The sequence below is a fragment of the Lathyrus oleraceus genome, chromosome 6, assembly GCF_024323335.1.
Source record: "Lathyrus oleraceus cultivar Zhongwan6 chromosome 6, CAAS_Psat_ZW6_1.0, whole genome shotgun sequence".
In the NCBI taxonomy this organism is placed as follows: domain Eukaryota; kingdom Viridiplantae; phylum Streptophyta; class Magnoliopsida; order Fabales; family Fabaceae; genus Lathyrus; species Lathyrus oleraceus.
The window spans coordinates 380,939,966-380,957,471 of NC_066584.1; the positions used below are offsets into that span (position 1 = coordinate 380,939,966).

Genomic DNA, 17,506 nt, shown 5'->3' on the forward strand with positions numbered 1-17,506 from the left:
CCAACCCTTTGAATACTCATTGGAGCATGGTAAAGAGGATTCTCAGGTACTTGAGTGGTACCTCCAAGCGTGGTCTCTTACTGTCCCCTGCCAATCCTAATGTGGCTCTATCTCTAAGAGCTTACAGTGATTCTGATTGGGCAAATGATCCAGATGATAGAAGATCCACATCTGGAACCTGCATATTCATTGGTCCTAATCTTATTTCCTGGAGCTCTAAGAAACAGACTTTGGTTGCTAGATCCAATGCAGAGGCCGAATACAGAGCATTAGCACATACAACCTCTGAACTTCTATGGCTGGAATCACTACTTGCTGAACTCAGAGTCAAATATTTCTCTCCTACTCTTCTTTGTGACAACTTAAGTGTTGTGCTATTATCTCATAATCCTATTCTACATGCTAGGACAAAACATATTGAATTAGATATTCATTTTGTCAGAGAAAGAGTCATGGCTAATAAACTCAAGATCCAACATGTTACTGCATCAGCTCAACTAGCTGACATTATGACAAAACCTCAAAGATGGAGTACCACGTGTTATATTGGTCTTTTCTCATTATGACAAAGCCCCCTTAGACAGCGCTTTTGGTTTTAATTTTTTTTTAATTTAAAGACTTTAGACAGCGCTTTATCAAAAGTGCTGACTAAGGTCTATATTTAAAAGCGCTTTCTAAAAGCGCTGTCTAAGGGGGGGGGGGGGTCTTAGACAGCGCTTTTAGAAAGCGCTGTCTAAGACCCCCCCTTAGACAGCGCTTTCATTATTTTTTTGGAACATTTTTCGTGTTTTATTTTAATTTTAACCTTAGACAGCGCTTTCTTTTAAAAGCGCTGTCTAAGATGCGCTGTTAAAAGTCATTTTTGGCGTAGTGCTATCTGTGGATGATAAGCCGAACTCAGTCTCAACTTAGTACCCAATGCTTCTTGCATAACCTTCCAGAAATCTGACGTAAACCTCAGATCTCTATCTGACACAACGCACAAAGGTATACCGTGCAGCTTCACAATTACATTAGTATAAATCTCTGCTAACTTCGGTACTGGATAACTGATGTTAATCGGAATAAAATGAGCCGACTTCGTAAGTCGATACAAAAAATGGATACTATATTAAATATTTTTTTGTTATTCTTTCTTCATGGTATTGTGCCTCTTCTTGAACGATGGTTTGGAAATTTATTGGCTCGGCAATTTGAGGGACACCACTCCAAAGGAGTGGTGAAGACAGTCACTAAGCAACATGTTAAGAGTCATTTTGACTTAGAACTCCGAGCAGCTGTTATGCATGATGTGCATGATGCCATGCCAGGTAATAAATTCTACCCAGACGGAGCGGAGCAGGTCGATTAGGACATCTTGATCAATATCTGTGGTATGAAGGCGACTCCCAACTTGGATCAAGCTAACAGATTCAGAACCACCACCTCTTTTGGTTTACAAATGGTGTCAAGGTAGAAATAATTTGTAAGGTATCTGGTACGCTGGTGATGGCCAGTGCCTTGTGGAACCTTTTCTTAAATATACACAACTTTATACTGTCACCACAGCTGCTGGAATATCCTTGCTTTTTTGCTCCTCGTCCTTTTAATATGAGATTTGGGCGCATGAGGTGAGCAGAAGACATTCCTCTTGTGTCAGAATGGTACAAGGAGCATTGGTAAGTTTACCTTACATCCCTTAAGTTTTTCTTTTAATTCTTAATCATGCACACAACATTGTTTTTCGTCTTTTGTACTAAAGTATGAAAATTAACCATTTCTTTCTAATTGCATGACGGTCCTCCATCATATCCATTTAAAGTACGAGTTAGTTATCAACAGTTGCTCATGTGTTTTGTCTTGAATGAGCTGCATTATAGACCTCCTAAGGCTAAAAAAAAGAAGAAATTATTTAGACCACTGCAAGCGACAAAGTTTTTCTAGACTACAAAACTTGATTGGGAAAGAACCAGGTTGTGGGTTTTGGGAACCAATGTGGAGGGTTTGGTTATTCTTTCTTCATGGTATTGTGCCTCTTCTTGAACGATGGTGTGCAGATATGCTTAATCCTAATTACATATATGCTTAATCCTAATTACATTGATTACTAGCCATATATTCTCAATGATCAGAGATCAAAAAAATCGTAGGATATTGGTAGCATATGATTGCTTCCTTGTGCCAAAAAGAGATGAACAACTAGTTACCATCGTCTATATACCATTCATTTAGAAAATCAAACATAATAATATCCCACCAATCATTTAGAAAATCAAACATAATAATTTCCTAGAATTTCTTAAAATGTAGTGTCTCATTCACTAAAAGCTAGCCTGCCACTTAATAAGGTTCCAAGTTCCTTTGCAACAGAAGAAGCAATATTACAGATTGCAAATAATAGGATGCAGACCTGTATAAACCAAAAATAGTGGAAACAAGATACTGATATCTATTTAATCACATAACATATAGTAAAATTAAGGGAGAAACAAGAGTTAGCTAACATACAAGGTTTGTCATAGGTTTAAGCCAAATGTAGGTAACATACAAAAAAAGTGATGTTCAATTTGATGTCAAAGTTCAAGTCTAAGCATCAATATTGAACACCAACAAAATATTAAACAAAACAAACATAAAAATAAGGTTTATCGATTCATGCCAACCGCCTTACGATTCCATTTTTTCCATTCCTTACAGGTTAACCAAGGAAGAAGAGGTGCTTTTGATGGGATCGGATAGAGTGATGGCAACGGCAGCACCACTGAGACTGGCAGCTCAGCTGAAACTTTAAAAAAAAAAGAATGAACAACATACAAACATTAAAAGAAATCTAACGGATTGACATACGAATATCTTTAAAATATTTCCTCTCACGGCGGGATTACTAACCGACGGGAGCTTGTCGGGAACACCATGGAACCGGATGACGCGGTGGATAGTGTGATGGCGGACATAGTGGTGGTGGACATAGTGGTGAAGGTGGCAGCTTTGCCAAGTCACTACCGGAGGACGTCAGCTCTGGTGAGGACGGCACCTCCGGTGATTCGGATGATGAGATATCCTCTGGTGAGGACGGCGACAGTTGTGAAACGGACGGTGGAGGCGGTGAAACGGACGGTGGAGGCGGCTGTTGTACCTCCAATGAGAGCGCAAGCTGCTGCTGTAGATCATACTGGAATTTCGAGTCTAGAGTTTGGTGGTTTCTGCCATCCTTCCACCGCATGATCCATAAAATTATATATGCGCCAACCGAGAACCCAACAGTGAAAGAAGCAACCTAGTAGAAAAGAAAAAATATAAGTATGATTGAATGCTAATAGAAAAAAATAAAACTGTCTGCAGCAAACTAACTAAAAGATAGATTAATAACTCCACTGCACCAGCTGCAACCACTCGCCCAAACTGCTACCACTAGCATACAACCAAAACACCCCTAAATTCCAGGCAACACCCGAAACTGAGAAAACCAAGTTACGCATCTCCCTCACTACACCACCATCTCCCCTCCAGTAAGATAAAATCCAAATAAAAGAGCAACACCACAAAGGAAAAAGAAGTTCTGCAGCTAGAACCTTTACAGTACTTACTAATTCCCAAATCAGAAAAGAGGCAACCATATCAGAAAAGAAACATTAAAAGAACAAGCAAATCAGTAGAATATGCATGGAGATTTGTTGTTTACACTTGCATCAGTTCATGAGATCATGTGCAAGGTTCTGGTTCCTACCTGCCACGTTGCAACCAAGGAATGGTGCCATCATGGGGCAGAACTCAATGAACTCAATTAAGAGGCAACCATATCAGAAAAGAAGAAACACTAAAACAAGTTTGAATCTCATGGCAAGAATGCATCAGCAAGAGCATCATATGCTTGAATATATCCAACACCCAAAAAAAAAAAAAAGAGACATAGAAGTTGGCATACAAAAGAGGGAGAGAAGAAATAAATTAAAATCGTACCAGAAGTAGAAAAAGAGGGAGAGAAGAAATAAATTAAAAACGTACCAGAAGAAGAGTATCCATGAGAAGGAACGTGATGAGAGAAGAAAGAAAAAATGAGAAAGATGGACAATATAAGAAGGGGGTGAGAGAGAGAAAATAAGAAATAAAAAATGTTAGATTATAGGTCTAAAAGGAGTTAGGTGAACTAAGTAGGCTGTGAAAGTTGTCTATCACAGCAGAGTCTGCTTGCCACAGCCACCCTTCAAACAGAAACATCAAATCAAATTTTTTAAAAGAGTTAAAAAAGTGGGTTCTGGTTCCTACCTGCCATCATGTACCTTTCTCATCAAAATGCATAGGGACTATGCCTTTTGATATCTCAAAAGTCTTCAGGTCAACATCGCATAAAAATAACTAAAAGAGAAAACTGTCACTAACAAGTTATTAACAAAAACCTCATATATTCTAGTAAAAAAAGTGATACTTATAGGCTTCTATTGTTTCTGTTGTAGCCGGTACAATACTACAACAATATGTCAAATACTACAAAATCAAGGGCAAATAAATACTATAAAAAGCTAACATAAAATTCCAAAACAGTGCCTTCAACTTCAACAATCCAGTACACTTAAATTTCAGGAGAGGTTCAGCAACATTAACTGCAAAAACCAGAGAAACAAGTGACACAATTAACAAGTCTCACAATTACAAGAATGAAAAACAAGTAACACCTAAATGAATTCAAGTACCCATACTGTCAACAATCACATTAAGAAATATTTGGTTGATGATCCAGCGATAGTCCCGCCACCGCATCAGACACCTCTTCCAAAGCTTCGTATAAAATGGCAGATGATGTGTTGGCGTGCTTCTCCGGAGATTGAGCAACCTCCAGCTTGGCTTCCAAAATCTTGATTTTGATTGATAAAACTTGGCACAGTTGGCACTGTTTAGATTTTGAAGAACCACTGCCCTCTCCGGATTCAGCTGGTGAACAACCCTGTGGTACCAGATAATTCAGGCAATAGTAATTTAAAATATATTGCTTAGAAAAAAAATGGTTAACTCCTGCAGCCTCTTCAATAATTAGCTATCTTCAGATTCAGCTAGTGAACCACTGCCATCTTTAATAAAACAGCATTTTGCATACCTGCAGGGAGCACACTTCCATGCCCTTGTCTTCGTATCGTACAAGGGCACACATACCTTCACCACACAAACAACGCCTGAGTTGGTCCTCCCACAAAAAGAATTGGCAACCGAAGTCCCATCTCCCATTTGACAATTTCTGTTTCAGTAAGTTCACATAAGACTTCAAACAGTCAAATTACATGTACAATTTCACACAGTCTACATAAAACTATATAAGGGTTAATAAAGTTATATAATGGTTAACTCTTGTTTACCTTTGATTTTGTACAGCAGTAGAACATTATATTTTTATTTTTATTCGAATTTGAACACTTCCGTAACATTCTCCCCTTCTTGCATTGGCAAACAATTTCATATTGATCCATCTATCGTGCCAAAGTAAACAACAACAACATTAGTGGGTTTGCCAACTGATGGAACGTCAAATGCTAATATTAAAAGTGCTCAAAGATTTAATCAATGACTTGTTGATAGAATTGTGAAAAAGCAAGGAAAACATAAAACCCTAAAAATATCTACAACCAATTTCTAACAAAAAGAGACTTTACCAGATGCATATCTAAGGGATCTGAGGGTGCCTGAACCACTTCGCCGTGACGGATAGTGAAGGAGTTATTCGGGGAAGCTTTGGCGAGAATCTTCACAATTCGTTTGTTGGAGCAGATAAAATGATGATCGGTGGGTATTTGTTCAATTCGTTTTTTAAAAACCAGTTTTAAACCGGTTTCTCTCAAAACCAGTTTTTTATTTTCTTTAAAAAAATCAGTTTTAAGACCAATTTTATAAAAAAAAACCAGCAAGGAATTATATAACAGCAAGGAATTATAACTTTCTTTTATTTCTAAACCAGATGGTCTTAGATGAAAATTGAGAGTATCAGCATAGATCAACCAATATTATTATTAAGACAATATCAACCCAATTGTAGAACCATCACTCCATCCAACGATGACTAAATACATGTTGTAATTTTATACACAGTCAAAAGGACTTAAGTATCTGGGGGCTAAAAATGCAGTGACCAAAAGCATTGTCCTTGGAACTAATTTATACAATAGTGCAACATAAATTATTTGACAGGCTGACAGCACAGTAGAAGACCAATAATGGAATTATATAAATAAAAGAAGTATAGTCATTGAACAAATACCTTTCCTGAATCTCTAGCCAAACTGGATTTCAGAAGTAGTGTTCGATATTTCCTGCAGGATTAAACAATGAATAAATAAAAGCTTCTAACAAATTTTAGAGAGTCTCAATTTTGGAAACCGATAAGCTGATCCAAATTTTCAAACAATTAGGGTTTATACAAAAAAGAGGGATGAAGGAGAGAACTAACCAAAGAAATCTGCGACGAAATCTGCGAAATGAGAGACGAATATGGCAAAGGCGGTGTGTGTTGAGAGGAATCGAAGCGGAAGCGGTGTGTGGAAGCGGTGTGTGTTGAGAGAAAGAGAAGCGAAAGCGGCGTGTTGAGCTTTACAAATAAATTTATTTACCTTTTACGATTTATCAAATTTATTATTTTTCTATTTTAATTTTACAATTTTATTTATTTTCTACTTCAATTATTAATTTGATATTATATATAAGGCTATGTTTGGATTGGCTTCTTGAAGCCCCAAACTCACGTTTTATTCCTTTAAACTTAAAAGTGGTCTTATTTTCTTGTTTGGGTTTTTTCTCCAAAATCAATTCTACTCTCCTAGAAGCAATTCCAATAGAAGCTACAATTCCTAGCTTTTGAGGTTAGCAAGAATCAATTCTGCATTTATGATATTTTGGTTCTTACAATTTTCCTTCATTGCCCTCTTTAATTTCTTTTCAACTGTTTCTTCTATTTTTAAGCTACCATACTCTCTACTTTCCAATTTTCTGCTTTGTATTAATTCCTTCATTACTCTCTTTGCTTTGTATTAATGAATTTGGTAAACCAAATTTGATTAAGATTACCAATCAAAACGGGTCGGTTACCCATTTACCTTCTCAAACCCTCCAATCTGAAAACACATTTCACAAACGCGATTCCATACCAAAACGTGATTCCAAACTCAGCTTCTCCAAACGCGATTCTCCATCTCAGCTTCTTCTACTCCAAACGCGATTCTTCAACTCAGCTTCTTCTACTCCAAACGCGATTCTTCAACTTCTTTACAAATCTCAGCTTCTTTCTTCGCACTTTTCAGGTACAACTATTCTCTTTCCTTTTTGTTCTTGTGTCTATGCATTGTGGGTTTTCGTTTTTTAATCATTTAGGATAATAGTTTTCGTTTTTGAATCATTTAAGCAAATGGGTTTTTTAGAATGTTTGTTTTATATGTTTCAATCTGTTATGTGACAATAGCTTATTTGATATTAGCTTATGAGACTGAAGCTTATGTGACAGTAGCTTATTTGACATTAGCTTATGTGACAGTAGCTTATGTGATTTTAGTTGGATACAATTTTCCTATGCATCATATTTGTGTAAATTGGTTTAGATGATGTTAAAGTTGAAAATAATTGAGTTATTTTCTCATGCGTGCAGTTCAGATTCATCGGATTCAAAGTCGGATCGCAAGTTCGATAAAAAGCTTCAATTTTATACCAGTAAGTTTTTCGACTTGGTTTAGTAGTACGTGGTTGTATCTAAACCCTAACTAAGAGTATTAGGTCAAATCTGTGTTTATAAACACTGACATGTGATCAGCTGTAGTAGATTAGTAGTAGTTACTATTGTAACAAGCATTATAATTTGAGTAGTGTCTAATTTCTAGTATGTTTATTATATATAATTAATTATGTTTTCTCAATGAATTGGACACTGCACGTGGTAATTTTTTTAACCACACGGACTTTATTTATTTATTAATTTATTATATAATATTTTTTAAACTTGTTTATTATTTTTTTTTTAAGTTTTATTAAATTGTTTTTATAAACTACTAATATAAATTCACAGCAAATGTTGCAATTTATAACACCGTCCCAACGTTGGGATAGCCTGTCAAAGAGTTTTTCACTTAGTCCCAAAGTTGCGACGAAGTTGAAATTACTTCTTACCCGAAGTAAAAGGTCATTTCTTCATGTTTTCTCGATATAAATCTAGTATTGATATTGTTTCATCAATCTTCTTCAGGTTTTCTCTATGTCGATATATTTTTAAATTAAACAATTTAATAGATCAAATATATTTAAATATTATTTTTGTTTGTAAAATGATTAAAAATCACATATAAAAGACAATCCTTCTTGGTCCAAAACCCTAAATCACTATGATCATCACTTATTCTTTATTTTTCAGATATTTGTTTTACATCATTGTTCCAAAGTTAGGTCCATAGTAATTAGAGGATCAATGAGGCGTATTTCAACACTCCTCTTACATTTGTACATAGTTCATTTTTTTTAATAACTTTGTCAGCATGACGCATATATTTTATATAATTAATTATACAAATTTCTTCGTTTTCAAAGAGGAAATCATATTGCACTATTAGAGTTTTTTTAACATTTTGCAATGCGTCATGACAAATCCTTTGAACTTGAGCAATAAATTATGGATTTTTCTTCAGAAGTTCTCCCAGTGGAATGAAGGGATATTGGTAATAAACTATCTGCAGGGGCATGAAGATATGGTTGATCAACCCGAGAGGAATGTATAGAATAAGATGGATGATCAACCCGAGAGTCATGTAGATATCAAGGTTGAGATCTTCCCCCACACTTGAATTAAACATTATCCCCATTGTTTTAATACAACGTGAAAGAAGGAGTAGATAAACCTGGTGTATCTCAATGATGACGACCTCGGTCGCGGTGTCGTCCCATGCCTCCTCTCTAAAAAGATGGGTGAGGGACATGTTACACAATCTGACTGCCACATTTCAACCAAGATTCTCTCTAAGTGCGTACGTGGCAGTCCACGTGGTAACTTTTTTTAACAAGTTTAAAAAATATTATATAATAAATTAATAAATAAATAAATAAAGTCCGTGTGGTTAAAAAAAATTACCACGTGGACTGCCATGTATGCACTTAGAGAGAATCTTGGTTGAAATGTGGCAGTCAGGTGTGTATCTGAGGGAATCTGAAGAACTGCAAGGGGGGGGGGGGGGGGGGGGGTTAAGAAAAAATCTTTAACAGGAGCTAAGAGCAAAACCCGCTAACGTTACAGGAGGAAAAATGGATATTAACCCTAAATTATATAAATAGTTTATCAAGAAGAAATTTGATTTTTATCAATAAAATGAAGTTGCCCTTCTCAGGTTGTTCATTTATCTGAAAAATAAATAATATGTGGTGAGCATAGTGATTTAGGGTTTTGGACCAAGAAGGATTTTCTTTTATATGTGATTTTTAATCAGTTTACAAACAAAAATAATTTTTAAATATATTTGATTTATTAAATTGTTTAATTTAAAAAATAGTGACATAGAGAAAACCTGAAGAAGATTGATGAAACAATATCAATACTAGATTTATATTGAGAAAACATGCATATGCTGGTTATTTTTTGTACATCATTTTTGTAACATGTCCCTCACCCATCTTTTTAGAGAGGAGGCATGGGACGACACCGCGACCGAGGTCGTCATCATTGAGATACACCAGGTTTATCTACTCCTTCTTTCACGTTGTATTAAAACAATGGGGATAATGTTTAATTCAAGTGTGGGGGAAGATCTCAACCTTGATATCTACATGACTCTCGGGTTGATCATCCATCTTATTCTATACATTCCTCTCGGGTTGATCAACCATATCTTCATGCCCCTGCAGATAGTTTATTACCAATATCCCTTCATTCCACTGGGAGAACTTCTGAAGAAAAATCCATAATTTATTGCTCAAGTTCAAAGGATTTGTCATGACGCATTGCAAAATGTTAAAAAACTCTAATAGTGCAATATGATTTCCTCTTTGAAAATGAAGAAATTTGTATAATTAATTATATAAAATATATGCGTCATGCTGACAAAGTTATTAAAAAAAATGAACTATGTACAAATGTAAGAGGAGTGTTGAAATACGCCTCATTGATCCTCTAATTACTATGGACCTAACTTTGGAACAATGATGTAAAACAAATATCTGAAAAATAAAGAATAAGTGATGAGCATAGTGATTTAGGGTTTTGGACCAAGAAGGATTGTCTTTTATATGTGATTTTTAATCATTTTACAAACAAAAATAATATTTAAATATATTTGATCTATTAAATTGTTTAATTTAAAAATATATCGACATAGAGAAAACCTGAAGAAGATTGATGAAACAATATCAATACTAGATTTATATCGAGAAAACATGAAGAAATGACCTTTTACTTAGGGTAACAAGTAATTTCAACTTCGTCCCAACGTTGGGACTAAGTGAAAAAATCTTTGACAGGGTATCCCAACTTTGGGACGGTGTTATAAATTGCAACATTTGCTGTTAATTTATATTAGTAGTTTATAAAAACAATTTAATAAAACTTAAAAAAATAATAATAAACAAGTTTAAAAAATATTATATAATAAATTAATAAATAAATAAAGTCCGTGTGGTTAAAAAAATTACCACGTGGACTGCCACGTATGCACTTAGAGAGAATCTTGGTTGAAATGTGGCAGTCAGGTGTGTATCTGAGGGAATCTGAAGAACTGCAGGGGGGGTTTAAGAAAAAATCTTTAACAGGAGCTAAGAGCAAAACCCGCTAACGTTGGGACGGTGTTATAAATTGCAACATTTGCGACTTCGACGATTCGCCTGAAAGTAACACCGTCACAGCACCTACGTGGGTGACGATAATACCCCCATTTAAACCTCGATTTCTCGTGGCACACATGGCTTAACTAGATTTACCAAATGGAAAATATCGTCTTATAATTAGTAACAGAGAGGTTAGAGGGGTCTCATTACACTGTTTAGACCATATTAACGGGCATGTCCTCACTAACTAGATTTTTGATACCGAGGCCACTGGCCTTGAGGAAGAGAGAGAACTGAGAGACATTATCATGATATTATGGGGCATTCCGTTCCACAGACCCGCACTCATTCACGTGCAACTGATGCATGCGGGCCTAGCAGTCGTTCACACACTGCATATTTTTCTACTGACCCTTTTGCAGGTACATACCAACCACCAGAGGAGTATGAATACATTTCCATCCGGAGTTCACTTGATGATATTCTATTCGAGCTTAAACAACACATAAAAACATCTGAATGAAATGGAGGCCGAGCATGCTCTTCAACTTCGCAACATGTAGAGACAACAAGAAGAGCTGCGAGTGGCTACTGACCAGATTAGCCAGCAGAAGACTGATTTCCTTGACAGGACCCAGCAAGATATTGGAGATTTGATCGAGCAGATGGATGAAGTTCGCCTAGAGTTGACAGATATGAGACAGATTGTGTAACATGTCCCTCACCCATCTTTTTAGAGAGGAGGCATGGGACGACACCGCGACCGAGGTCGTCATCATTGAGATACACCAGGTTTATCTACTCCTTCTTTCACGTTGTATTAAAACAATGGGGATAATGTTTAATTCAAGTGTGGGGGAAGATCTCAACCTTGATATCTACATGACTCTCGGGTTGATCATCCATCTTATTCTATACATTCCTCTCGGGTTGATCAACCATATCTTCATGCCCCTGCAGATAGTTTATTACCAATATCCCTTCATTCCACTGGGAGAACTTCTGAAGAAAAATCCATAATTTATTGCTCAAGTTCAAAGGATTTGTCATGACGCATTGCAAAATGTTAAAAAACTCTAATAGTGCAATATGATTTCCTCTTTGAAAATGAATAAATTTGTATAATTAATTATATAAAATATATGCGTCATGCTGACAAAGTTATTAAAAAAAATGAACTAATGAAGTATGTAAAAATGTAAGAGGAGTGTTGAAATACGCCTCATTGATCCTCTAATTACTATGGACCTAACTTTGGAACAATGATGTAAAACAAATATCTGAAAAATAAATAATATGTGATGATCATAGTGATTTAGGGTTTTGGACCAAGAAGGATTGTCTTTTATATGTGATTTTTAATCATTTTACAAACAAAAATAATATTTAAATATATTTGATCTATTAAATTGTTTAATTTAAAAATATATCGACAAAGAGAAAACCTGAAGAAGATTGATGAAACAATATCAATACTAGATTTATATCGAGAAAACATGAAGAAATGACTTTTTACTTCGGGTAAAAAGTAATTTCAACTTCGTCCCAACGTTGGGACGAAGTGAACAAATATTTGACAGGCAATCCAAACTTTGGGACGGTGTTATAAATTGCAACATTTGCTGTTAATTTATATTAGTAGTTTATAAAAACAATTTAATAAAACTTAAAAAAATAATAATAAACAAGTTTAAAAAATATTATATAATAAATTAATAAATAAATAAAGTCCGTGTGGTTAAAAAAAATTACCACGTGGACTGCCATGTATGCACTTAGAGAGAATCTTGGTTGAAATGTGGCAGTCAGGTGTGTATCTGAGGGAATCTGAAGAACTGCAAGGGGGGGGGGGGGTTAAGAAAAAATCTTCAACAGGAGCTAAGAGCAAAACCCGCTAACGTTACAGGAGGAAAAATGGATATTAACCCTAAATTATATAAATAGTTTATCAAGAAGAAATTTGATTTTTATCAATAAAATGGAGTTACCCTTCTCAGGTTGTTCATTTATCTGAAAAATAAATAATATGTGATGAGCATAGTGATTTAGGGTTTTGGACCAAGAAGGGTTTTCGCCTGAAAGTAACACCGTCACAGCACCTGCGTGGGTGACGATAATACCCCCATTTAAACCTCGATTTCTCGTGGCACACATGGCTTAACTAGATTTACCAAATGGAAAATATCGTCTTATAATTAGTAACAGAGAGGTTAGAGGGGTCTCATTACACTGTTCTGACCATATTAACGGGCATGTCCTCACTAACTAGATTTTTGATACCGAGGCCACTGGCCTTGAGGAAGAGAGAGAACTGAGAGACATTATCATGATATTATGGGGCATTCCGTTCCACAGACCCGCACTCATTCACGTGCAACTGATGCATGCGGGCCTAGCAGTCGTTCACACACTGCATATTTTTCTACTGACCCTTTTGCAGGTACATACCAACCACCAGAGGAGTATGAATACATTTCCATCCGGAGTTCACTTGATGATATTCTATTCGAGCTTAAACAACACATAAAAACATCTGAATGAAATGGAGGCCGAGCATGCTCTTCAACTTCGCAACTTGTAGAGACAACAAGAAGAGCTGCGAGTGGCTACTGACCAGATTAGCCAGCAGAAGACTGATTTCCTTGACAGGACCCAGCAAGATATTGGAGATTTGATCGAGCAGATGGATGAAGTTCGCCTAGAGTTGACAGATATGAGACAGATTGATTGTTTATTGTTGGGCCTTGGTCAAGGTTGATTTGAATTTGTCAAGTTAATATCATTGAATTTAGGGGATTGATGGAATGTACATTCCATCTCCCAAAATGAATGAATGATATTAATTTAATAAAAGTCCTCCTTTGACCAATTTGTGATCTCATTCATCCCCTTCCCCTTCATCTAATTCCCCTTCTTCATTCATTCATTTCCATTTGGCCAATGATATCTCAAAGTCCTAATCCTAGTTGATTGAAAGATTATATTAGGCCACACCTTTTGCATATTTTGTGTGTGTGGTATGTTTAATGAGCATAGTTCATAATACTATGTCTCCAACATGCATTAACACCAAAAGTCTATTGCCCGATGTCAAATAGTTGTGACTTCTATGTAAGTCCAATTACGATTGCTTAACATAGAGCTAAATTTTTGACACAAAGGCATAAGCATTCTAGTTAGTGAGATTGTAAGTCTCCCCTCTTCCATGGTATTGTGTGGAAACTTGGCCTTCTTTCCTTACTTTGGAAGATGTTTTGGTTCAAGGATCCATGCTTGTGGCAAGTGGGTTGAGTGTTCTCCAAAGAATGTCTTGAAATTAAAAGCAAAACAAAAATAACTTCTAACTTACTAACCATTAACTTTTAACTTCAAGTCTTTACTTTTAATGCAATTTACTTTTAGCACTCTATTATCATTTGCCATTATACACATCATTCTAAGTTTTTTATGTTAATGTATTTTCACTTTGTCCATTTGGACCATATTTTGTGATATTATTTTGTTTGTGTTACCTTATTTGTTTGTGTGGTCCTTGACCACTAATGTACATAATAACAACATAAAACCCTAAAAGACTTTTGAGTGGACTGTTGGTTTGATCTTGCCCAATTGGACTTAGAACTTAGGCAACATTCCTTTGCTAATGGACTTGGCCAATGCCAATTTGTTGAAGAATCAAGTGCTTGTAATTTGAAGTTCATCTGATACATCATTCAAGATCTCTCTAGTACATCTACAACATTGATCATTGTTAAGCTGTTATGTCAAACCTGTGACTTGTGGAATTCATCTGTTGCATGGACTATTTTGAAGAAGATCATGAAGTGGATAAGCTTGGATGAGGCTATCTTTATTTGATGCCTTTGCTCTTCAAGACTGATATAATTGTGCATTTGTGAGTTTCTTGAACAAAAGTCCAAGGGAATTCTGGATTTCTATTGACATACTTGTCTATTGGATTGCTACCCATTTGGTCAGATCTTTTCAACTTTAAACTTTTAATTTTGTGCATAGGATAGTCTCTTCATCTTCTCCCCCATTTCTTTAATTTCAAAATCTCTCCCTCCATTTTTAAAACCTTCTTTGTGTGAACTACTTTTGTTCTAAACTTTGACCACTTTCAAAAAAAAGATAGAAACTTTGGACTTATGCCATTGCATTTTCAAACTTACTTTCTTAAATCAAACTTGTAAATAAACATAACCATACTTGACTTAAATTTTCAAAAAGCCAAAAATAACTACCTCATTCAAACCATTTTAGGCCTTTGTGCCTTACAAACTTGATTTTTGTTAAAACCAACATACTCACTTTGAAATTTGTAGCACGAACTACGAGGTTTTGATCCCTCATTTTTATGTTGGTACGTAGGCACAAGACCGAAGGTCTTGCCAAACACAAAAATATAATTAATGAATTCTTTTCTCATCCCCCCATTCTATTTGTTTGTAAACATCACTTTATACAAAAGACATATGCACACAAAAGGGGATCCCTAGGAGTACCTAGGACACTTTGGGTGCTAACACTTTCCCTTTGTGTAACCAACCCCCTTACCTGTGATCTCTGATTTTTATTAGTTTTTATTTGAAAACTTCTTACTATTTGGGTTTTGTTCGTACTTTTCCCTTTTCCCTTGGAAATAATAAAAGTGCGGTGGCAACTCTTGTTATTTGATCTCTAGCTTGTTAATAGCTTGATGATCATGAATTTCCTGCTACAGGAAATTAAGTGGCGACTCTACTAGGGAGTAGTCTCCAGTGGGTTTAGCCTACTTTTTGTGTGAATATATTTGTATATATATGATGTTTATATATATGTGTGTGATATAATCTGCTTGTTGTGCTTGGTGATCTCTGAGTGGTGAGATAAGTTCTAACCCGAACTTGAGTGCAATTAAGATAAGAGGATGGTATAGTCATGTTCGACTTGTGTGGAGTAGTCTGTAGCGGGGTATTCGTTACCATTAGAGATATTGACTAAATCCAAAGTAAATCATACAAGTCAAGTCGCCACCGCACTTCTATTTATCCAAAGGAATGGTTAGAAAACGAACAAAAACCTAAAAGTTTTATCGAATAAAAAACTAGTAAAAGAGAGTCAGAGATCTGGGTAGGGGGGGTTGGTTATGCAATGGGAAGGTGTTAGGCACCCAAAACATCCTAGGTACTCCTAGGGAGCCCTTTTCACATTGGTTGTAAGGTTGGTATTTTGTGAAAATTTGTTTGTGCAAACATGATTGAAGAGATGAGGAGAGAATGTACAAGTTATTTACATTTTGTGTTTGGATGGATAAACCCATTGCCTATGTACCATCTTATAAAAAGATTAGGATCAAAACCTCGTAGTTCGGGGTAAAAATCTCAAAACAAGTGGGTGAATTGATTGGTCCAAAATCCTTAAGGTCTTTTGTTATCCAAGGGAGAAAACTCAACCTAAAACCACAAATCCACCATGTGAGGATAGCTTCAACATGCTAGTGAGGGGTTAACTCTATAATAAGCATGGAAGACTCATTGTCCATCACTAAGGATATAGGTGAGTATTACATCTACCACAAGGATAACTCAAACCTAATAGCTAAAGGTTATGAAAAAGTTTTGATTAAGAGAGTGGCCATTGAAACCACAAAAAGACATTTGAATGAGTTATATTTACCAATGAAAAGTATATACAAAATTTGGTCAAAGTTGACTTAGAAGTTTAATTCAAAATAAGTGTTATGAAAAGAAAGTTTGAAAATCAAAAGCATAAGGCTTAGGTTTCTAATGTTTGAAAACAATTGTTAAATGTTTGCACAAAAAGTTTTGGCTTGGGTTAGAATGGAGGGAAGAAGAAGAATGGCTAAGATCCTAAGCAATGCAAAAGGTTAGGGATAAGAAACAAAACCACAAAATGAGTTCCTCTCTTGAGATCATATGGATGATCCAAGTAGCTCCCATCCTTTGGAATAAGCAATCACATAAGCATAAACTCAAGCAATCAACAATCAAATGCACTCTTGGAAAGCTCCTCAATGTATCTTGAATCTCTCTCTTAGGAGCTCATGGTAATGGTTCCTCAATTTGGCTCAAGTTGGAATCCTTAGCACAAAGAAACACACACATCAAAAGGTTCTATTTACAAATCAAAGAATGGACAAGAGGGAGTTTAGAATATGGTCCTTTCAATGTTCATCTTCAAACTTTAAGCATTCTAAAGGCATGAGGCCTAGTTGCTCTTTGACATTCATAGCACTCTAAAGGCATGAGGCCTAGTTGCTCTTTGACTCTATTTTGCATAGGGAAGGTCCTAAAGTCTAAGTCCTTTTGTCCATTTTTTGCATTTGGTCCACAACAATCAAACAAAACACAAACACAATAGTATATACACAAGTATGTGCTCAAGTGAGCAAAAGGCAAATTGCATTATCATAAACATGTGCTCAAGTGAGCAAAGGAAAAAGCAAATGAATAGTATGTGCAAGAATGGTAAATTGCATAAAAGTAAAGAGCAAAATTAAATGTTAATGGTTAATAGTTAGTGTTAGTAGTTAGTGTACCATAAGGGAAATTTAGCGCTATGTTAAGCAATCGTAATTGGACTTATGTAGAAGTCACAACTATCTGAGGCCGGTCAATAATAATGTAGGCAACAACACAAGTTAGAAGTCTTGATTAGTGAATCAAGTTCCAACAACTTGCCATGCCAAAAAGAAGAAGAGAATTGATCTTGTATTGGTTTAAGCCTTTTGCATGTTTAGGAAACAACCTATCCT

At 35.6% G+C, this 17,506-nt stretch overlaps 2 protein-coding genes across 4 annotated transcripts; both read right to left on the reverse strand.

Moving 5' to 3' along the window:
• Positions 1-2,405: 2,405 nt before the first annotated feature.
• LOC127098221 (vegetative cell wall protein gp1-like) lies at positions 2,406-4,373 on the reverse strand. Of its 3 annotated transcripts, none has more exons than XM_051036760.1 (3): positions 4,246-4,373; positions 2,869-3,256; positions 2,406-2,764 (listed from the first exon to the last, which is right to left on the reverse strand). In XM_051036760.1, the coding sequence occupies exons 2-3, from the start codon at positions 3,200-3,202 to the stop codon at positions 2,625-2,627; spliced, it is 474 nt and encodes a 157-aa protein (XP_050892717.1). In that variant the 5' UTR covers positions 3,203-3,256; positions 4,246-4,373; the 3' UTR covers positions 2,406-2,624. The 3 variants fall into 3 exon arrangements, with proteins under 3 accessions (XP_050892717.1, XP_050892716.1, XP_050892715.1); XM_051036759.1 differs by lacking the exon at positions 4,246-4,373 and adding an exon at positions 3,985-4,237 and having other exon boundaries at positions 2,406-2,758; XM_051036758.1 differs by lacking the exon at positions 4,246-4,373 and adding an exon at positions 3,985-4,237.
• Positions 4,374-4,602: 229 nt separating this feature from the next.
• LOC127098224 (uncharacterized) lies at positions 4,603-6,542 on the reverse strand. The gene is made up of 6 exons (XM_051036764.1): positions 6,413-6,542; positions 6,224-6,275; positions 5,622-5,711; positions 5,328-5,438; positions 5,072-5,209; positions 4,603-4,921 (listed from the first exon to the last, which is right to left on the reverse strand). The coding sequence occupies exons 3-6, from the start codon at positions 5,628-5,630 to the stop codon at positions 4,691-4,693; spliced, it is 489 nt and encodes a 162-aa protein (XP_050892721.1). The 5' UTR covers positions 5,631-5,711; positions 6,224-6,275; positions 6,413-6,542; the 3' UTR covers positions 4,603-4,690.
• Between the last annotated feature and the right edge of the window lie 10,964 nt (positions 6,543-17,506).